General features: G+C 30.6%; 3 protein-coding genes across 3 annotated transcripts in view; 2 read left to right on the top strand and 1 right to left on the bottom strand.

Annotated features, from left to right (window-relative positions):
• Positions 1-8521: 8521 nt before the first annotated feature.
• On the top strand, positions 8522-14585 carry LOC125820196 (S-adenosylmethionine carrier 1, chloroplastic/mitochondrial-like). The gene is made up of 13 exons (XM_049499624.1): positions 8522-8560; positions 8785-8824; positions 9829-9933; positions 10864-10950; positions 11288-11360; positions 11838-11928; positions 12302-12355; positions 12429-12524; positions 12635-12724; positions 13074-13125; positions 13605-13666; positions 13760-13840; positions 14345-14585. Exons 2-13 carry the CDS (start codon positions 8794-8796, stop codon positions 14447-14449), a joined length of 927 nt encoding a protein of 308 aa, XP_049355581.1. The 5' UTR covers positions 8522-8560; positions 8785-8793; the 3' UTR covers positions 14450-14585.
• The window catches only part of LOC125820207 (light-harvesting complex-like protein OHP2, chloroplastic), an 82446-nt gene continuing 73937 nt past the window's right edge, over positions 14283-22791 (top strand). Inside the window, exon 1 of the mRNA XM_049499635.1 lies at positions 14283-14286. The gene's annotated coding sequence lies outside the window, so the exon portion shown is untranslated. The remainder of the gene's footprint in view (positions 14287-22791) is intronic.
• Positions 15132-16734, bottom strand: LOC125820177 (tryptophan aminotransferase-related protein 3). Its single transcript, XM_049499603.1, has 4 exons — positions 16453-16734; positions 15941-16233; positions 15493-15773; positions 15132-15393 (listed from the first exon to the last, which is right to left on the bottom strand). Exons 1-4 carry the CDS (start codon positions 16717-16719, stop codon positions 15167-15169), a joined length of 1068 nt encoding a protein of 355 aa, XP_049355560.1. The 5' UTR covers positions 16720-16734; the 3' UTR covers positions 15132-15166.

Below are 22791 nucleotides of genomic sequence, written 5' to 3'. Positions count from 1 at the left end.
GGTGATTTTTGTCGCCAAGGCGGGGCCGTTGTAGCGGGGTGAGGACCGTTGTGGCAGGCCCGGCGCGACTTAAGTCGAAAATAAACCCCAAAAATGTTTTATTCTGCACTTTTCTACTTTGAGAGCTAAGAAACGACTCCAAGTGTTTTCTTGACAGTTTTCCACTATTCTTGAGGCTAAAGGTAAAGTTTTAACGCCCCAAATTCGTTTTTCAATCCGTAGAACGTAATCTAATAGGTACTTATCGATAGGGGAAGGTTTTGATCTAAAATCTATGGTGGAAAAAACCCTAGTTTGGATAGTGGGATCATGGGTATGATCTATGGTTGTTAGAATTGTTAGTAATCTGGGTAATTAATGATTGTTTATTGATTTCCATATTATATTGATCGTTTGTAGACCAAGAACAAGTGGAACGAATTTGAAAAGGGAAGAATCAAGTTTCTTAGGGTTTTAACTTGTTTCGAGGTAGGTGATGGTTGTGATTGTATGATTGTGTGATGTATGTTTGCTCTTGCTTCATTACGATACATGTATGTATGCGAATGTTGCATTATTGATCACATTAATTGTAAATGAGGATATATGAATGATGAATGTCATGAATCATGACTTGATTGTATGATTATGAGAATGCACTTTGTTATTGTGATTGTGACTTGTTGAATGGATCGGGTGTTGCGTTCGGACACACTAACTTGGATCGGTTGCAATGTTCCGACATAATTATGGGATCTATTGTCACGTTCCGGCATAATCATTGGATTGGGTACCACATTCCGGTATGCTAACAGTTTGGGTTTGGGTTCCATGAGAGGACCAATGATTTGATCTAATTGTGTATCTTGAGAAATGTGAAAATGTACCTTGTTCATAAATATTGATAATCTTGTATATGTTCGATATATGCATGTGATTATATTGTTGTAATGACTTATATATGTTGCACTTAGTGAGATAGCCACGTGATCTTACCAGTACAATGTGGTTGTGTACTAATACTGCATTTGCTCTTTCTTTGTTGAGTATAGGGCATCTTCAGGCGGCTATTGACAGACCTCACTTAGAAGATCAGTGATCGTCGTTCGAATTCAAGGGTGAGCCATTTCTTCCAGGCTGCCATGAGTTCTCTTTCCGTCTATGTCCATATTTCGGACTTATACTTTCTAGTTAGTTATTAGTCATTAGTTTGGGGTTGTATCCATTCTTGTTTAGACTTGTTGAACTTTAGATGTTTTGGTACATTGACTTTCAGGTTCTAGGTGTTTTTCCGCATTGTTTAGTTGTTAGATATTTTGGAAGTTTATGGGAACTTCAGTCTCTAGCTATTTAACTTGCTTCTGTAACTTAAATGCTTTAGTTTTTGGTTTAGTTGCTTGGTTTGGGTTGTAGTAGTGGTTCTCCCACCTGAGGGCTAGTGTGGGTGTCAATCACGACGGTCTGGATCGTAACAACATGTTTGCATGAATGTTATCATTTCCATTATCATTATATGTCAGACACCAAATCGAATCAAATAAAGTTCCTAAAGTATTATTTTATGATCCAATCACTTAGGTAGATTAAATATAATTACTGGTATTATTCCTCAAAATTTTGAATTAAACCTTCTCATATACAAATGCTCCTTAACTAATTGCAATATAATGAAAGCCAAAATTCATGTATTTTCTATACAATGAAACAACTGCCTTTTCAACATATGTATTCTTTGACAATTTAGAGTTCTTATTGTTAATTTTTTTGTAATATATTAAATTGTTTAGAGTTTACTTTCTGAGTTAATTGGCAAAGGACAAATACATAATTGAAAGAGACTATATATATATTATTATTATTATAATTTTAGTGATTCATAGATATATCTGTTCTTGTTAATTGGTGATGAATCTTTCAGTCCTACTAAATGCTAAGTTGATAGCCATTGTTTAGTTGCATTGCTAAGTGTTTGCTCTGCAATATTGTTGTTGCGACACTAAAGTGGATAGATGTAAAATGCTAAAAATAGTTCTCAACCCTCACCAATGCCAATTAATTTGTCACTTTCCTTAAAATAAAATTTTAAAAAGTTATAAAAAAAAACCATCTATATTAAATTTGACATCACTCTGGATAGGTTCTTATCAAGAAAATCTGTTTCCAAATAAGTATTACTTTATAAAGCTTATCCCCAAGACATCATCAAATTGACATTTGGCAAAGGTTTTTGGCAGTACTTTTTTTCCTTTTGAAAAAATAATTTACTTATTTCAGAGAATTGAGATGTTTGATTAAACGCGGGTCTCCAAAACTCCAAAACTCTATATTGTAGGTTCAAATTCTATAGAGCATGAATTTTTTCTTCTTAAATAGAATTAGAATGAAATAAATTTATTCAGTAACTTTCACAACAATCAAAATTTGACCTCTTGTTTTGAGAATTTCTTTAAAATATATAACCCAACACAATATATTACATTTATATAGTCATATTTTTAGTTTACACTAGTACAATCAAGGTTCTTTTTCGGCAGTAATTATATATACAACATACAATATTATTATACACTTACAGTATGTGTTGATAATGTATCAACTTTACATTGAGGTAATCATTTTCTCAAGCTATAGAGCAGTTAATAATACACTTCAGAGAATTCTTTTAGAGCCTCTATTTATAGGGAATGAATCATAGCAATTAAATTATGTTTTTCGGATGTTTGTGATGAAATGATTGCATAATTCTGAGTTTATATTTAATAAAGTCGCATAATTTATATTTTCTAACAGAATAATTTAAAAACTTTACACTATTAACAAAAAAAGTTATAACTATCGAAAAAAACTCAACCTATCGATGAATGATATATATTCTTTTCGTTAAATTTTAATCTTAAAGATACAACCCAATTTAAAGGTTAAAGGTTATAATTTTGTAATTGTTTATTAGAAAATATAGTTATGCAACTTTGATGGAAAAAAATTATGATTATATAACCATTTATAAAATTTACCAGTTTCCTAATATCTATACAATTATGCCTAATCTTTTTTATAGTATTATTGATGTAATTTAGTGGGTGGTGGCTCATTAAGTATAGTATTATTATTGGTTTGTTGACGTGCTTACACAAAACTTTTGCTACTTTTGGAGGAAGGGATTTGATTAAAGGGAAAAAGGACAAATATACCTCCGAACTATCGTAAATAGTATGTAGATACCCTCCGTCATATTTTTGGGACATTGGTGCCCTTGCTGTCCAAAAACTAGAGCATATATATATACCCTTTATACTAACGGACATACACGTGTCATAATCTTATCCACCGACCGATATTTATTAAATATTGAATTGACGGATAAGATTGCGTCATGTGTTCGTATTTAGTCTTCCGTTAGAGTGAAGGACATATATGCTCTACTTTTTGGATGGCAGGGGCACCAGTGTCCCAATAATATGACCGAGGGTATTTGCATACCATTTAAGATAGTTCAGGGGTATATTTGTCATTTTTCCCTTGATTAAATATTTGAGTGCGTCTTTTAAAAACTAATTTTATAAAGTTCAATCAAGTGCAGATCTCAATTTTTATGTAACAAAAGATATCCATTACAATTTAAAATATTAAGATATGTTTTTCCTACTCTTTAGGGAAAAAAATAGTCCTATGTTAATAAGCCACATTTATTGTGCTATTAAGACCATCAAGACCATTTTACTTGTCATCATAACTCGAATAAATAATAAGATACTCAGTATAATTTCATAGTATAGAAAAGTAAAGTGTACATAAATTTTATTCCTATTTCAAAGATTAAAAAAAATAATTGTTTCTGATAATTCTAATTAGCTCAAGAAAAAATAATGCAAAAGAGTCCAAAAAAAAAAGTAACGAAAATACATGAAATAACATATAGTAACAAAAATAGAAGATAGCAACATGATAAGAATGGATAACAAGAAACAATAAATAATAATAGAAATCACAGGACAATAATCTTCATGATCAATACTACAACAACTATTAAGAATGGATAACAAGATGACGCATTGCTACCTACTAATCTCCTATCCTATTATGTGTTGTTTACTATCTCATATCTAGGATCATGTCTTTGATAAGCTAAAATTATGTTATATTCTATCTAATCACCTCTCTCTAATACCTTTTTGGTCTACTCTACCTTTCCTAACACCATCTATAGCTATTTCGGGGTTGCAAGCAAATTTGGTCTCCGTTCATCCAGTATTCAACATGTGCATGTTGAAAAAGTGTATCGGAAACCCCTCTTTTGCTATCCCTACAGAAGGTGTCAATGTGAAAGACAGTTTGACTTCAGAGGGAATTTCGAAAGAAATTCTTGATCATCAAGTTCGCAAGTTAATTCAAAAAAAATGTATGTAAAAGTGTGTGTATATGTATATGTCAGTTATAGGGCAAAATCAAGGAAAAATAGAAGGACTTCATAGCGTCAAAAAATAGTGCCTCAAACACACAAAATAAAGAGAGTTCATCATCTAGGTAAAATATGCTATTCTCGATTTTTATTGTATAATTGATATAAAAATTAATGTTTTTATTTATACTCTTCAACTGTAGTTTTTTTACGCTTTAAAAACCAACACCCTTCCATTAATTTTCATTAAAAAAAATGACAAGACCTTCTCCATTTTTTTTTTTAAAAAAAAAACTAAACAAAAACAATCATAGTTTTTTTCGTGTTTTGTGCGAAATCAATCAAAAAAACGACCATCTATTTTTTCTTAAATTTTTTTACTGTTTCCGTGCATTTTTTTTTGTGAAAATATTTGACAGATTCGTTTGTTGATTTTTGTACAGTAATATTAATAAAAAAACCATTGGTTTTTCAATATTGTCTCTCGATTATGTCGGTTGATTTTTCACTTGTTTTTAGTAGTGATTTTATTTATATAGTTTCTAGTTATTCTAATTTATTTCTAAAGTCTTGCAGTTTTTTTGAGGTATAATTTCTGCTAGTCTTTTTAATACCTTTTTGTTGTTTAGTATATAGTTTTTTATGCTATATATTTTAGAATTTGATGTGCCTTTTTAAAATTAAATACTTTTTTCATAGTTCCCATCAAATGGAGTTCGATAAAATATTATCCTAAGACACTAAATATTAACTTTTGGCAAACTAATTAAAAATATTATAGTGTGAGATAAAAATAATTAAATATATATATTTTTGACTTAATATAATTTATGCTCGTATTAATCTCGAATTCCTATTTTTTCTATGTCACCCCAAATTTTGTTTTGGATAAAAATTTTCTCATCAAGTGGGTGAATATTTAGTTTTTAACAATTTTATTAAGTTTACATCAAAAGTGCACTAATTTTATACCATAACTAGAGGACTATTTGTGCTCCACCGTATAAAATAAGGACTATTTTAAAACCAAGACAAAGAATATTGGACTATTTTTGGGCCTTTTCTCCATAGTTTTTTGATACTTTCATTTGCATCAAATGACAAAAATAGTCTCTTATGTTTGAGGGTGTGTCCAAAATAGTTCCTTAAATATGATTTAATAGTTTTAGTCTTTTAAATTTGTTATAAGTTAACGTAAATGGTCCCTTAACAATTTTGATCATTTGAGTTTGTCAAAAATTATTACTTTGTCTTTGATAAACTATTTATCGAATTCTATTTGTTAAAGAGAAAAAACATAAAGTGACACCTGAAGTTGTCCCAAATTTTCAAAAAGACACCTTAACTATGTGGGCGTCCTATTACCCCCCCTAAACAATTTCGAACTTATATTATTACATCATTTTTCGATCAGTCCCAGATTTTATAAAGCAAGTGTTATCACACACCAATTATTATGTGACACATGTTAATTTATTTGAAATATAATTTTTTTTCATTTTAAGTTTTTCTTTATCTTTTTTTCTTTATTTCTCTTTCTCTCTTTCTCTCTCTCTCTCTCTCTCTCTCTCTCTTACTTTTTGACTTAATTTCATTTTAAATAGTGTTTCATCTCCCACCCTCACGTTCAAGTTTTCCTTCCCTCCATTTTCTTTCTTTCTTTCTTCTTATTCACCTCCCACCTTCATCCCAACCCCACATCAAGTTGAGCCCCTCCTTCATTATTTTCTTTTCTTTTTCTAGACCTTGTTGAGTTATTGATAATAAAACTAATTGTTTTTCTAAGAAAAATTAAAATTTTGAAGCTATCATTAATTAATTTATCTCATTTTCATATAACTTCAAAATTGGTAATGATAATTTTAAAGAATCAATGAATTCCCCAAAAATTGAAAAAGCTTAATTGAAATTCGGATAAAAAAAAAACACTAAATGATAACTACTAATCATCTTGAAATCTAATGGGTTTATCAAATTATAAAAAAAACATTTAAATATAATTTTAAAATTGAAGAGAGTTAAACTAATATTAATAAAACAAAAGGGAGGTGAAGTTGTGGTAAAAAGTGGCATTGAAAGTGAGAATCTTCAATGGAGATGACAAAGAATTTTTGAAGAAGAAGTAAGAAAGAAAAAGAAATAAATAATAAGGAAAAAAAAGTTTAAATAATAAGAAAAACAAGAAAATATATTTTATAGCAAAATGCTTGTAAAAATAAAATTATATTAATTTTTTTAGTTTGGTCACGCTCTTTAAGAGAGTGCATACACTCTCTATGCCATGTGGACAAAAAATGATGTAATAATATCAATTCAAGAATGTTTAGGAGGGTAATAGGATGCTTGCATAGTTAAGGTGTCTTTTTGAAAATTCGGGACAACTTCAGGTATCACTTTATGTCTTTTCTCTTTGTTAAATTTGACATGAACTATGAATTATTATTTTTCAGTAAGAACTCATATTTTGCACATTACTAAAACAAAGGTAAAAAACTAAGGGCTCGTTTGGTGTGAGGGATTAGAAATAATAGTGATGGGATAAGGAAATAGTGATGGGATAAAAAAAAAATTATGTTGTTTGGTTGGCAAGTCCGGGATAACTTATCCCGGGATTAATAATTAGTACCGGGATAAGTTATCCCTCCCCATGGGTGGTATAGTAATCCCGGGATAACTTATCCCGAGATAGAATAGGTAAATGACAACTATGTCCCTTTAAATCCTTTTTATGTATCATTTTTTACATTTATGTATATTTACATTTTTTTAATACCATGTATAATAATATTTACTACTCCTTATTTTTATGATAATTATACATATTTTTCTATTAAAAAATTATACTATATAAATATAATTTTTATTTATGAATTTATTTGACTAATTCTTATGTTTATTTTATTTTGATATCTCAGAAATTTTCTTCTCTTTAATAAACTTAAGAGGAAAGTTCTATTTTTAAGCTAAATAAGAAAAAAGTTATATTTTTAAATACACATGGTACTTATCATGGGAATACATAAACAAAAATATTTAAGTTAAAAAAAAATAAAAGTTTTATTTTAAAAAATGAATAACTAAAGCTCACAAAGAAAAAATTAAAAAGTTTAAATAAAGTGAAGGGTAATTTTGTAAACAAATAACTTGTTCTTAAAATTTATCAATATATATTATTTTGAATATAACAAACCAAACACTCAATAAGAAATAATCCCAGGACAACTTATCCATCATAACTAATCCCAACATAACTTATCCCATCACAACTCATATTCAAACCAAACGACCCCTAAGGGACAAAATCGACGTACACTATCAATTATAGGACAAAATGGATGAAAAATAGACTGACTTCATAATGTCAGAAAATAGTGTCTCAAACACACAAAAAGAAAGAGAGTTTGAAATCCATGTAAAGTACACTAATCTCGATTTTTATGTAGAATCGATATAAAAATAAATATTTTTATTTATACTCTTCAATTACAGTTTTGTGCTTTGATAATCGACTTCCTTCCGTTAATTTTCATCAAAAAAATTGACAGACTCTCTATTTCTTTTTAAAAAAATCATAGTTCTTTCAAATTTTTGTGTGAAAGTAATCAACAAACGAGTTACGAGTGTCTATTTTTTCTTTATTTTTTTATTTTTTTCATACACTTTTATCGTGAAAATATTTGGTAGATCCGTCCGTCGATTTTCGTACAGTAAAATTAAGAAAAAGTCATTGGCGTTTCAATAACGTCTCTCGGTTCCATGATTGATTTTTCGCTTGTTTATAGTAGTGATTTTTTATATAGTTTTGATATTTATAATTTTGTTCTGAAGTTCGGTGCAATTTTTTAATGTGTAATTTTTACTAATTTTTTAAATATCTTTTTATTGTCTAATATAGTTTTTGTGTTACATATTTTAGAATTTGATGAATTGAATACTTTTTTCATAGTTCCCGTCAAATAGAGTTCAATAAAATAATTTCCTAGACTCTAAATGTTAAACTTTTGGCAAACTAAACTGATCAAAAGTGTTTAGTTCATACTTAAGGGACTAATTTGAATCTATCCTCAAACATGAGGGACCATTTTTGTCATTTTCTCTCAAACTCTCTAAACCCCTGAAAATTATTGCATCGGCTACTGTTCTTTTGTGTGTTGTATGCAGCCATATTAGCTCCATTCACAGGTTTGCTATAAAAGCACTATTTCTCTGTTCTTTGTGAAAATTTCAAATTACGCATTTTTTGTAATCATGATTATTAGTATTTTCTTCCCTAACTGTGGTGTTCGAGCCAATTTGTTGCCGCAATTTGATTAATTCAGTGGGCAATCTGCTATAGTCGATGACTAAATGTGTTCATAATTGTTAACAGTAGAATTTTGACTCATTTTTTACTGATTTTTCTTCAGCAGTACGCAATGGCGATCAACTCGAAGACGGAATTGCCAGGTAAATATCCTCTATATGTTAAGCTTAGTTTTGTTTGTTTGATTGAAGAGTGTTCGATCTACATTCGGCTGCAATTGTTGAAAATTTGAATTTTAATTGTATATTGTTGCTATAAAAGAGTTAACGGTTTTGGAATATGATCTTGTTGCTCGATTTGTATTTTATATAAATGATTTTTTTCAAAATGAAGTTTGTAATTAGAGTTAAATTGACAGTTTTACGGTATCTGCAATGATTAAACATATGTTTTAGGAATTTTTTCATTGCCTTCTTGGAAGCTTGATTGGCGTGGTTTAAGTTCAGTTCAGCGTGATGATGAATTGATGATCTTATGTTAACTGTATGAAGTTTGTGAATCTCATTTTTATTAGGATTCTGGATAAGTAAAACTTTTTTCTGTTTCATTGTTATAATTATGAAAAAGTAAATTATCATATGTATTAGTTAGATTGGTTCCATTCAGTTGAAAACACAGCATATATTTTCTGTTTCAAAGAATTGATGTGTTTGTCGTCTGTGGATTTTCATTAGCTGCATCGTGCTCTAAGTAGTAGAGTAGAACATTTTGTAGAGGAGAGTTATTGAGAAGTGCCAGTTTTCATCATAGGGAACCTCATTAAGAAAAGTTGAGGCAGTTGCACCTGCCTTCACAAATTAGAGGCAGCATCTCTGGGGGAAAACCTCATATTGTATCTGCATAACTATTAAGTTGATTATAGAATCATCACCGTGGAATTGGCAAAGTGTCTACAGAACAATTTAGTTGAATATATATAGAAAACAAAGAAAGAAAAATAAATTATATTTCAAAGCATTGGCAAGTGCCATTAGGTTGACGTGTGTGCCTTTCCTTTTCACTTGGCTACTTTCATTTGCAAAATCATTGTTCTTATACCTTTTGACCTGTTTACAAATGATTCCTAAGATCTGTTGAAGAAGTTAGATAAATCAGACAATTGATGTTCCGTTTTGCCACTTTTGATGATACAAAATTCTTCTTGCAGAAGATAGACTGAACTTCGAGGCACTCAAATCCCACCACAAATCAAAAGCTATTGCATCAATCAGCAAACAACAGAATCCATTTGATCTCTTACGCATATTGTATGGTAAGTTCTTCTAATTGCTCTGGAAGTTACCACAATATTTCCTAGAGTCTTGCTGATTAGATCAAGACTTTTAACTTTACTAGAGAGTGACTGAACCTTTTAATATGAATCTGAAAAAGTAAGGATGAAAATAGCAGATCTGAGGAAAGAATTTCGCTTCTTCTGGTAAATTTTGGGTCGCCTTTGAGACTACTTGCGTTTACTTTCAGTTTCACTTATTTATAAAAAATTCAGATGGCTATGGGGATAACCTCAATAATATCAATACTAAAATACAAAGTGATAAATTTTCAAGTGAAATAAAATTTGGCATACTTACAGTGTTACTCAGGGACCATTGTTTGTGCTCTGTTGTGTATGCAATAGGTCACCACTGTGCATGAAGTCAGCATAGAAACATATGCAAAGGATGCAGTGCTTAGGAATTCGTAAGCTAAGTTTATTCATATATTTATTGACTAGAAGCTCATTCTATTAAAAAAAGTTAGAGGTACATTATGTTTGAGTGGCTTTTGAAAATACTGAGGCATTTTAAGGGTGGAAAAGAAGCATATTCAATTGTCACTGAAATCATCTCAGAAGTCAAGATTTTTGATCTGGTATCTTTGTGTTCTCGATATCATCTTATTGCGGCACATAGTTTGGAAAAATGGCATTAATTTACTTCTCATCTGGTGATAGTGCAACTCTGTGATGGTATTGCTGAATGACACCTTTAAGTGCTCTTCTGGATTGTAGATGAACACGGTTAATGTTATTTCCCTCTAGGTAAATTAGTTGAGAGTTATATCCCTGCAGCTTTTGTGTTTTTGCCTTCTCTTTTGTGTTGGTTTTGGTATTGTGTACATTTCTAGTGACAGATTCCAAATATTGGCTTTTGGCCATTTACCCCTCCTTTATGATTGTAATATCTTCTCTGGACTTCTTTAGAGGGAGCTGTATCAGGAGCTGCTGCTGGTGTTGTTGTAGAAGCTGCTTTGTATCCAATTGATACAATTAAAACTCGTCTTCAAGCAGGTTTATTCTGTTAAACATTTGGTGAATATCTTCTATGAATATGCTTCCTTCTTCCTACTGCGTATCTTTTTAGCACGTACTAACTATTTCTCTGAAAGTTTTTTTACTTGACATTCTGGCTCTGAGTCATTAAGACAATGAGATTAGCTTTTGACAAATTCGTAACTGCTTCTTAACCTCTTATTTCTCATCCATCAAGCTTCCAACTTGAGTATTAATTTCCTTAAGTTTGATTTTAATTATACAAGGACTTCAGCTAAGTGAATCTTGTCACCTCTTATACAGTTATACTATATTAGTTGATTTGACCAGCTGTTCATGTTTTAATGTTAGGCAGTTCGTGGTGGAGGACAGATCATTTTGAAAGGTCTTTATTCAGGATTGGCTGGAAATCTAGTTGGAGTCTTACCGTAAGTAGTCTTGATTTCAAGTACTTTACTTTATGAATTTGATTCCATGGATGAATTTCTTGTTCAATGCACATTGTGCATTATAAAAATTACACTCAGGTCATTTCTCAATTCATTATGGGGTCGTTTGATAGGAAGTATAAGAAAAAATAATACCTATTCAGTACCATTCTTATACATAGTAAACCATGCCATTAATAATGCGGGGTACTATTCCTATTCTAATACTACAAACCAAACAATCGAGAAAATATAATACCAGCATAACTAATCCCAATTCTCTCGTTTTCTGTTATTACCCGTTGTTTCTTATGCTTCGGTTATCGCATTATTTTGCTACTGCTACTGTTCCTTTTCCTTGAATGTTATGTAATGCGTTCTCTATTATTTGCTATATTTTCTTTACTCTTGTATTTTCTTTTTCATACTGCTCTGTTATGCATGACAAGATTAACATTATTACATTGTTCTTTGTAGAGCATCGGCAATATTTATTGGTGTATATGAACCTGCGAAGAGAAAATTGCTGGACAGCTTCCCTGAAAACCTTAGTGCCTTAGCTCATTTGGTAAGTATTGCAACTGATAAAATGTCAGCAACCCTTATTTTGTTATATTTTACTTAAGATATTCAATGATCTGGGTCCATGCAATCTGTGACCGCAGTTTATAGTCTATAACTATATTAAATCATAGTTTAAGCTACAATCCTGAAGATGGAACATAACTCTTTGAACCTCTCACACGTAATTCGTTCTTATTTCTGGAAGTATATTTAAATTGACACATCTATGTGAGCGTAGAAGATAATTTTAAATTGTCCCTTTCTGAATTTTGAATTATCTATGCATTTACATTGAATAATTTAAGAAAAGGGCAAGCAATAAATGTCCCACATTTCAAAATTATCGAAGTATAAACGTTTATTTACACTCAATTTAGACTGCAGGTGCTATTGGCGGAGCTGCTTCTTCTATTGTTCGTGTACCCACTGAGGTAATGAAACCTTAATTGTCCCATCCAACGTTTTGGTGTTGCTTCACGGGTTTAAGGTATGAATAACTTACAGGTAGTTAAGCAAAGGATGCAGACTTGCCAATTTTCTTCTGCCCCTGATGCGGTCCTACTCATTGTTGCTAAGGAAGGGTTTAGAGGCCTTTATGCTGTAAGTAGGGGGTATTTTTCCAGAATTTATCAGAAACTTGAATCTATGTTGAATGACGGTTTTCCTTGCCCAGCCTCTTGAAAACCCATTGTTTTCTTTCTCGAGTGCAGGGGTATGGTTCTTTTCTACTGAGAGACTTACCATTTGATGCTATCCAGTTCTGTTTATACGAGCAGCTGCGGATGGGGTATAAGTTAGCTGTAAGTTGGTTCTGTATGGATGCTTACACGTCATCAATTTTAATCAAATTCAAATAACCCGTACTCGGGGGCAGAGCTAGAGTACAACTCAACCCTTCTTTCTTTTGTGCAATTAAGTAAACTAAAATTGAAGCACCAGTATACCAGTAATATTTCATCCATCTATAGTATTTTTTTTTATGTATTGAACTGGAACTGCTCAATTTCATTCTGCTTTTCACTACAAGAGAATTTACATAACTTGTCCAAATGATTATATATATAAACTCTTCTTTCTATTCATAAATTTACAAAGACTGGTTTTTATGTTCATATTCTTGGAAAAGAGACATACTTTTTTCTTATGCAGGCCAAAAGGGACCTTAAAGATTCCGAGAATGCAATGATTGGTGCCTTTGCAGGTAATCACATGTGTTAGATTATTTCCAATTTCTATGGTATCATCTGTTTCGACTGGTACACTGATATCTGCGGAAATCCCTCACTAAATAAACAATCCATGTGTAATCAACATACTTTTTCAAATATCTTTATACACATGAACATGACACATATTTATGAATCACAAGAGCCTTTTGCTTACGTTCTATGGAATATTTCATGGATTGAGGATCGATTTCAAGCTAATCTATGTTAGTTGGGACACGCTTCTTAAAAGGAGAATTTTAGAGATGCATTTCACTTGAAAGTGGTCCTTCATCTGCTGTAGTGTCTTGGATGGTAAAGTCTGTTTCCTATTAGAAATCAATTGGAAATGAATGCAAAGAGACAATATGCAAAGCTTGTTTCTAGATTCTTCTTCTGATTATACATTTAATATCACAGCAATAATTTCTGTTCTTCAGATATCTGTTACATTTGAATCTTACATTACTTGCAGGTGCAATAACAGGAGCTATAACTACTCCTCTTGATGTGATAAAAACAAGATTGATGGTTCAGGTTTGGTGCCCTCGCGTCTCTCTAACTGCAAATCTCTCTCTTCCTAATTCATTATTGAAAACCTGACTGCTTATGTTTATTTTACGTTTGCAGGGTTCAGCAAAGCAGTATGAAGGCATTTTGCATTGTGTTAAAACTATTGCAAGAGAAGAAGGAGCCTCTACTCTTTTTAAGGTAGTGACTTCGTGTTCTATGACTTACATTATGTGCATATGTTTGGTTGTACACATAGTGATTATGATTCAACTTTTCATCTAGTCCCTCCAAAAAAAAGAGTGCAGATGACGGATTGGCATAAACTTTCTTATACTGATTGGGTTATCAATTTTTATAATAGCTTGTCAGTTTGTCAGCCATAATATATGCTAGAAGCATCATTCTCGATCATTCTCTCTTTTTATCGCGTTTTATTGTCAAAACTCTGCCCATTGAAATTTGACATGTTGTCTGTTCTCTTTCATTCGTTGGAGGGAAAGAAGGTCCAAAGTAATACCAATTCCTTCGAATAGTTAATCTCTTCAACAATTTCATATAAAAAGCACTAGGAGTTCTAATATTGCAATAGAGTTCAGCAGAGAATTCTTGTGGGAAGTGATGTTATATGTAATGTTGACAATTAAGTTAATATAACTTAGATGATCAAGCAAGCTAAGCTAATTCTTTACCGTTGTATTGCAGGGAATAGGGCCACGAGTACTTTGGATAGGTATTGGAGGATCCATATTTTTTGGTGTTCTTGAAAGGACAAAGAAATTAGTTGCTGCAAAACAGCCTGTTGATTAGAACTTGAATCCTTCGAAATTGGACTATCAATTTGTCTCAGGTACATCGTAGCTACGTGACTGGACATAGTTCTCTTGAAACGTTTCTTCATTTCTCAGTGTATTATTGTTGGTTGAACCCTGTTGATTGTGGGCAACCTATGATGGGGTGTTAGTGTAATGCAGGAAGAATTGGGTCAATATTGTGCAGTTTACCTTTCCTTTTCTCTGCACTATTATTCTCAAACTATTATACTCAATGAAACAAAATCTGAAAGTCTAGGAAGGTTTACAACTACAGCATACCTAGTATAGTCACACAAAGTGGAATATGGGGAAGTTAGAGTGTACGCAGACTTTTACCAAGTGAGGTAGAGAGGTTGTTTCCTATAGACCCTCGCTCAAGACAGAAAAAGTTTAGAAAAAGACGTAATGGAAGTACAAGAGACAACAGAAAATAACAAAAACAACAGATAGTAGCAAAACAATACTACAATAATAATCCTATAATCGAACCATACGAAACAACATATAGCAACATAAGTTGAAGAACAAGAAACTACAGGAGTAGTATTACGCTTGCTGATAAGGGAACCAAGACAATACACTTCTACTAACTAGTATAGATGCACTCCTACTTAAAATCTAGGAAGGTTTACATGATATTTTAAATTATATATCAGGTAAATAAATATTACATGATGAAATCTCAGGGAAGATATGCATAATCATCTAATAGTTAAAAACTTGACATGGCTTGTGCATTGGCTTCATATTCTTGGGAGATCAATTCTTTCAGTCGATGGATCAACATGTCAAAATCATGTTGGCCACTCAGCAAGCTGAATCGAACATAACGATCTCCTGCAAAGAATTGTCTACCTGTACGACCTGTGATTTTTGCAACTCTGAAGATTTCTTGACAGTTTTTATCTTCTTTCCTCTTACACTTCACCCATGCATAACCTGCCATCAACGCCACAACGATTTATCTTTTAGAACACACACACAAGCATACAAAACTAAAGCTTATGTAGAAGTTTTCTTAGAGTAAAAAGAAGTCACCTGGAGATGGCTCTCTTGTTCTTTCAAAAAATATGCAATACTGAGTCGGAATTGTTTGGAGGCTAAAACGTTTAGTAAGGGAGAAGATATGACTCAATTTTTTCCATCGATCCATCAAGATTTGTTGTGCAAAATTGAAGAGTTGTTTGCCATCTCCTTGAGCAACAACTTTCAATAGTGTTAAAGCCCTCAACTGAACATCCTTTGAGGTACCCATTTCAGCCAAACTAATAAATTCCATCATTCTTGTATACACATTCACATCTTTCACAATTGCCCACCTACATTAATGAATAACAATTAGTTGTTTCTGTAACTAAAAAATAGTCATTGTTCTCGAGTTTTAAATTTCACAAGAGAAATACAGGATAATGTGTTGTGGAGTTTCACTTGTGGAATTTGAAACTCCAAAACGACTATTTTTCACTTGGAGAGTTGTTTTTCTTACCCAAATCTGGATCCAGCATGACCAGTGAGCTTAGACATAGAGAAAATCATGAGATCTTCATCAGCAGGAGCTGGAATTGCTGTATAATGAGACCAATAATAAGCATGATCATAAATGTGCTTCACATTTGGACCATTTAGAACTGGACTTTCCAAATTTCCATCTGGATTATTTGGTGAAGTCACAAACTCAATCACATTTCCAGCAAAATCTGAGTTGTTCTTCAACATGGATGCGTCTCCTCCAAATTCACAATGACGTGTTTGAAAGTATTCCGTTTGAAGCTTATAAAGCTGATAAAAAGTACTTTTAGTGAGAAACAGTTTGTGTTTGATTCAATAAATTTCAAAAACACTTTTGAGCAACAATACCAAGCATTTCCAAACTACTTTTCAAAAAAAATATTTTTTAGTTTTGAAAAACAGTTTTTGCTACTCCCCATAAGCACTTATTTTCTCCCAAAACTTAGCTTGGCCAAACAGACTATTAATATGTAATAGAGAACGAATTACCGAATAATAAGGGATTTTATTTGCAACTACTTTTGTTGAATAATTATTATCCATAGAAAGAGCATGAACTGCAGCATGTAGAAGCTGAGTAGAGCCTGTTCCAAATATAATGTATTTTCCATGTGTAATAGCATTCTTGGCAATTGCATGTATTTTTCTGATGCTTTTCTCAAGTTCTTTGGATATAAAGGACTGATTATTAGGAAATGCATAACTCATTCTATGCCATCCTGCCACTACTACTGCACTGCTAGCTGCATTTTGCATCCAGAATGGTTCCAAGAATAGAGGATCACCTCTGCATATTAATTATACAATCAATTACACAATAAAATGATGAAAGAATCAACTTTTTAAGGGGTTGGATGGTAGGGGTGTAATGTTGATAGTAGTTATGCTGAGATTATTTCTGATGTAGTAGTGTTTGATTTGGTATATTAAAAATAACATGCATTGCATTAATTATAAAAAGGATATCAAACACAAACAGTATTAATAACTCATAAAGTTAATGCATGCCTAAGGGATAGTACAGTTGAACATGAATAAATTTGCAATTTCAATCTTTTAGAAGGAATATTCACAAGAAATCTTTCTATCTTTTTGGATGGGAAAATGTGTAAAATATAAATTAGATGGATGATTGATAAGTAATATACTTCCATCCTCTAGTTATACTGTTATAGAGATGGATTATTAACAAAATAACAATAACATATTATTTAGTGTAATTTTATAAGTGCAATAGAGATGAATAATTAACAACTATAACATTTTCAGTTTAATTTCACATGTAAGGTAAAGACTAGAGATGGATGGATAATCAATAACAATAATATACTCGGTGTAGTTCTACAAGTGAGGTAGAGACTAGAGATGGATGATTATCAATAATAACATACTCAGTATAGTTTCACAAAAGAGGTATATATAGACTAAAGTCTAGATTTTAATATATACTTAATCTAATTCCACAAATGAAATAGATACTAGAGATGGATGATTAACAACAAAAAAAACATATACCTAATCCAATTCCACAGATGAGGTAGAGACTAGAATTGGATGATTAACAACAATAACATATACTCAGTGTTATTCCATAGGTGAAGTAGATACTAGAGAATATGGATGACGATTAACAACAACAATATTTTCAATCTAATTCCACAGGTGAGGTAGAGATTAGAGATAGATAATTAACAATGATAACATATTCAGTGTAATTCCACAGATGCGGTGGAGATAGATGATTAAGATTATAAAAAAAAAATGAATTGAATAAAGTAGAATATTACCCTTCAACATTAGCAGAACAATTGGAGGAAAATAAAGAGCAATCAATGCCACCATAACAAGAATAACATTCACAAATAGGGTTTCCATCAACATTAACATAACCATCAATATAGGCTCTTCCATGGCCAGAACATGAAATTGATGCAACTTTTTCTGCTTCTTGTGCAGCTCTTTGGCTCCAACTCAATTTCTCATTATCATAATAATACATTTTCCTAAAAATATATATATTCACAAGCACTAAAACTAAGTGACACAAAACATAACTAACACTCTTAATCTTTGCCATTATACAATAATATTGGCTTCCTTTTCTTTTCTTTGAGAACTAATTTGAAGGCTTTTGCAATTTGCAATGAACATTATATTAAATACACTTTATTTTCTTGGTAAAAGGGATATAAAAAATAGAGATAAAAAAATTTGCAAGATGGCAAATAGAGTGGGAACGTGCTATTTAAATAATCTTTTTGTCTGGCGGATACATTTTTTATACTCCATTCTTCTTCTTTAAACTCTATTATTGTAATTGGTTTTTTATTATTATTTTGCTTTGCTTGATTGGGTCAAGAAATATGATGTGGTTTGTCAAAAGCATCTGTGAAAAGATTCTTTAAGAACTAAATTGATGGATCTTGCAGTGAACATTATATATTAAGTAGGAAGAATAACTTGAACCCTGCGCGTCTAAATTATCAGTAGTCTTAATTATTCTTTAAGTTCGATATGTGGTAGTCTTTAGGTTACACTTTTTTAGGTGTTTAGGGATGAAAAACTTGAAAAAAGAAAACAATTTTCGAATAGACTATTTTATAATTGTTAATCGTCACATGGTCATATACAATGATTTGTTTATCCATAGTGTAATTCTTTTATATTTTTCTTTTGTAGACATTTGGCTGATTTTTTTTGGGGAAAATTGTACATAATGGCAAACTATTAATTCAAATTAAATGGTATAACCACACTTTGATTTAATTGTGTCATGTAGCAAACTGTTTGCCAGCGCCTCTCTCCCTCAAACTCTCGCTCGCCACTCTCCTCTCTCGCTCACTCCCTCTGTGCTTGCCTCTCTCGTTTTATACAACAGAATTGTACAAATTGCGTTTCTGTTTGTATAAAGCGAGAGAAAATTGTATATACACATGCAAATACATATATATTCGTCTTATACACTTATAATTATACAATAAAAATATTCCCCTGCCCAGTTCTCTTTTGCCTTTCTCTCTTTCTCGTTTTATACAACATAATTGTATAAATTGCGTTTCTGTTTGTATAAAGCGCGAGAAAATTGTATATACACATGCGAATACATATATATTCGTCCTATACACTTATAATTATACAATAAAAATATTCCCCTGCCCAGTTTTATGTTTGTAAAATGTATAATTTATGTTTGTATAAAGCGAAAGAGAGTGATTTTTGATATACAAATATTTTTGTCAACGATTTATACAAACGAGAGGCTAACAACAATTTATACAAATGGCTTGCCAGCGAAATTATACAAATCTGAAGAAGAGCCAACGAATTATACAATTGCTTCTTTTTGTATATATGTACAGCGAAATAGACAGCTTTCAATTGTATATGCATAGCGAATTATGCATGTATATGTTTGCTATGGAGCGCAATTATGCAAACTTTGCTATAGCATACAAATATGATTTTTTTTGTTTGCTATAGCATACAAATTGTTTTTTTTCTTTCTAATTAACATTTTAAGGAGAACAAAAGAAGGGTCGTCTAATATTATTGTACCTCACTTGAAGTGAAGACTTGTTCAATAGGTCCTCAAATTTGCTGGAGAAATCTTCATTCTCTGTTCTGGGTGTGGATTCTATTTACTATCTTAAATTTGTTCATTGATCTCAACGAAGTGCATCTGGTACTACTATCTTCCATTTTCAGTTTTCACCCAATCAACTGGTCCTAACAGACAACCGTGAGAAAAATAGAATTTTTAAAATTGCAAACATTAAACCACAATTAATAAGATATGTATCCATTGATATGAAAAGTTCAAGTAATTGCAACACAAAAATTTCTTTATGGATGTGAAAGCTCATTTTTATCTGTTAGTATGAACTCATGAATGACAATAACAACTTTATTAATTAGTTGTCCTTCCATTTATTTAATTGAACATAATAAGAATAGAAGCATGACGGAAAACTCTAAAGAAATTTGATTATTAAAATTTTGTAACAAAATTAGAAATCCCTCAGGATTTTTTACAAAAAGAGAGTTAATATCTCAGATGGTCACTCAACTTTCAATTGTTCTCTTAGAAAGTCACTCAACTTAGAGTAGTTTATTTGGAAAGTCACTCAACTTTGTTTTATAACTCAAAAGTCTCTCAATTATAAGTATTTCATTAAGAAAGTCACTCAACTAATTTAAATGTTTTTTAATTAAATTTTGTTAAAATCAATTTTTATTTTAACTTATTTTCAAAAATTAATAAGATGCTAATTTTAATTATTTTATTAAATCTTGTTGAAATATATTTTTTGTTTTAAACAATTTTTTAATAAAATAATAAGATTGCTACATTTTTATTTTTTTTGGATTACTTCTTAACTTCTTGATTCCAACCTTTCTAAAAAACAAAAAAAAATAAAAAATTCAGCATTAGTTCCAGTTAGACAAATGCTAGAATAGAAAAGAGAATTTTTTTTTGGCAATCGCTACAGTACGTTTTTCACAAGAAAAATATAATTAAATAATTAGAGTGGTGATAAGATAATTAAAATAGATATTTTATTTCAACAAAATTTAATGGAAAAAAAATATTTAAATTGATTGAGTGACTTTATAAATGAAATATTAATTGTTGAGTGACTTTCTAAGTGAAATATCAATAGTTGAGTGACTTTTGAGTTATAAAATAAAATTGAGTGACTTTCAAAGTGAGCAAACCTAAGTTGTGTGACTTTTTATGTGAAGTATTCAAAGTTGAGTGACCATATGAGATATTACCTCACGAAAAGACGGAACATAGAAAAAAAGCTAGAAAGAATGAAGAGGGGAAACGGAAAGGCCTAAGCAATATAGACAATCTAAATATAGACAACATGATGTAGCACCTCTCTATGACCAGCATTTCTATTTATCTTTTTTCTCCTTTTTTTGACATTTTATTTTTGTTTTGTATTTTTTATTTGTATTTAAAAAAAAAACTGAAAGTATTTATGTCATACCCAATTAATTATGCCCTTTATAACATCCATTACACTAATATAGATTTAAGTAAATGGAAGATGAAAAGATAAAAAACTATTCATTTTTCATAACTGTTTATAATTATTTTGCCTATAAAATAAAATAAAAATATTTGAGCATTTGTAAGTTGTAACAAATAAGAACAAATTTCTTCACTTTGGTTCTTCTTCTTCTGACGATGATAATGAATATATGGTATCAACTTATGTCACTAAGATGTCCATCAAATTTCTAGGTCATGTGACTTTTTTAACAAAAGAGAAAGAGAGAATATCTCATGATTCTTGTGAAGACATTGATGTAAAGAAAGAGATCATGTAACAAAAGTTTCTCTTCAAAATGAAAGACTTTTTGAAAAAATGTTTATTCCTCCTACAAGGAGAGAAAATTCATTATGGTTGAGAAATTTATATGAAGGTTGATTAGTGTTTCAAAGGGTAAGAATAATTATTTGGAGAAAAAATCAATCTATTTATGAAATTCGTATCAAATTAGGAGGAGAACAAACAAAAATTTATTTTGTGATTTGAAAAGAGAGAATTTAAAAAACCGACTAGATTGGTTTGATTTGGTTTGGTTTTAGAAATTTAAAAAACCGACTAGATTGGTTTGATTTGGTTTGGTTTTAGAAATTTAAAAAACCGACTAGATTGGTTTGGTTTTGGTTTTAAACAATAACCGATCCAAACCGAACCACGAACACCCATATTGACAGGATCCCAAATATATTTATTCACCATATTTTTTAAAGACAATAACTCAATGTTAATAAATTAAGGATATAATAAAAAAAATTGTCACTTCTTGATTTGTCAAAAATGACAAGTAAAAAGGAACATCAAATTAGAAAATATTTGACAAGTAAATAGGATCAGAGGGAGTATTTAGAATAATAGTATACTAATATTTTTTAAAAAAAAATAATGTCATTTCACTATAACAAAATCGATTTTTAGCGATAATAAATATGCATATTTACAAAAAGTGTTAAAGTTTTTATTGATATTAGTTAATTATCATTAAATTTAATGTTGGTATAGTCTTAAGAAACATTTATAAAGAATGTTAATTGCCTCTAAAAAAAAAACATATTTATCTTCCTAAAGATTTAGAAAAAAAATTATAATTATAAAAAATAAATGTGCCTACCAATACGAAGTTAACAAACTGAAAAAATATCCATATCAAGAAAAAGACGAAAAATACTATTAAATTTCAGTAACTAATGTGTGCGGGTGTGTAAACAATTTTACCTGTATAATTTCTACAATATGATATTCAACATCGACGGTAAGAGCAAGTATGATATGTGCTGAATAATCTAGGGTTTATTAACTTTAAACTTTCTGACGGAATTTTTTTTTTTGTTTTTTTTACAAAATTACGAACAAATACGCAAAAACAAAGAGAGTATATTGAATGAATTCATAAAAGTATAAAAGGAAAGAAATTGGAAGCAAAGTTTGAAAATATCACATAATTATCGCATGACACGTGTTTAGTGAGACAGCCCAATACATAGTATGACGAATCCGGTACAATTACTCAATATTGTGTTCATCTTTCTTGTTGACTTATAATAATAGAACTAGAGGGGCATGATCCGTACTTAATACGGGCTCAATAATAGACTCTTAAAATTATAATGATTAATAAAGTCAAAATAATACTTATTCAATTTCTACAAGCAGAATCTGGTAAAGATGTAAGTCTCCCGATGAGTTATATCATCTAGAATAGCAGAACAAAAAGTAGGCATTTCTAGGAGTTGCTAGAAGCAAATTACATGTTAATTCCAACTGAATAAAA

This window comes from Solanum verrucosum, unplaced genomic scaffold (assembly GCF_900185275.1).
Source record: "Solanum verrucosum unplaced genomic scaffold, falcon-dt-bn FXZP01000229.1, whole genome shotgun sequence".
Taxonomy (NCBI): domain Eukaryota; kingdom Viridiplantae; phylum Streptophyta; class Magnoliopsida; order Solanales; family Solanaceae; genus Solanum; species Solanum verrucosum.
This window is presented reverse-complemented; position numbering and strand designations above follow the sequence as displayed.

Excerpts from the sequence above, each read along its gene's own strand:
- LOC125820196 (XM_049499624.1), top strand. The coding sequence starts at position 8,794 with ATGGCGATCAACTCGAAGACGGAATTGCCAG. Across the intron at positions 10,951-11,287 it reads TAAAACTCGTCTTCAAGCAG|TTCGTGGTGGAGGACAGATC; the intron begins GTTTATTCTGTT and ends AATGTTAGGCAG. Across the intron at positions 13,841-14,344 it reads GAGCCTCTACTCTTTTTAAG|GGAATAGGGCCACGAGTACT; the intron begins GTAGTGACTTCG and ends GTTGTATTGCAG.
- LOC125820177 (XM_049499603.1), bottom strand. The coding sequence starts at position 16,719 with ATGCAAAATGCAGCTAGCAGTGCAGTAGTAGTGGCAGGATGGCATAGA. Across the intron at positions 16,234-16,452 it reads ATAAAATCCCTTATTATTCG|CTTTATAAGCTTCAAACGGA; the intron begins GTAATTCGTTCT and ends ACTTTTTATCAG. Across the intron at positions 15,774-15,940 it reads CATGCTGGATCCAGATTTGG|GTGGGCAATTGTGAAAGATG; the intron begins GTAAGAAAAACA and ends TCATTAATGTAG.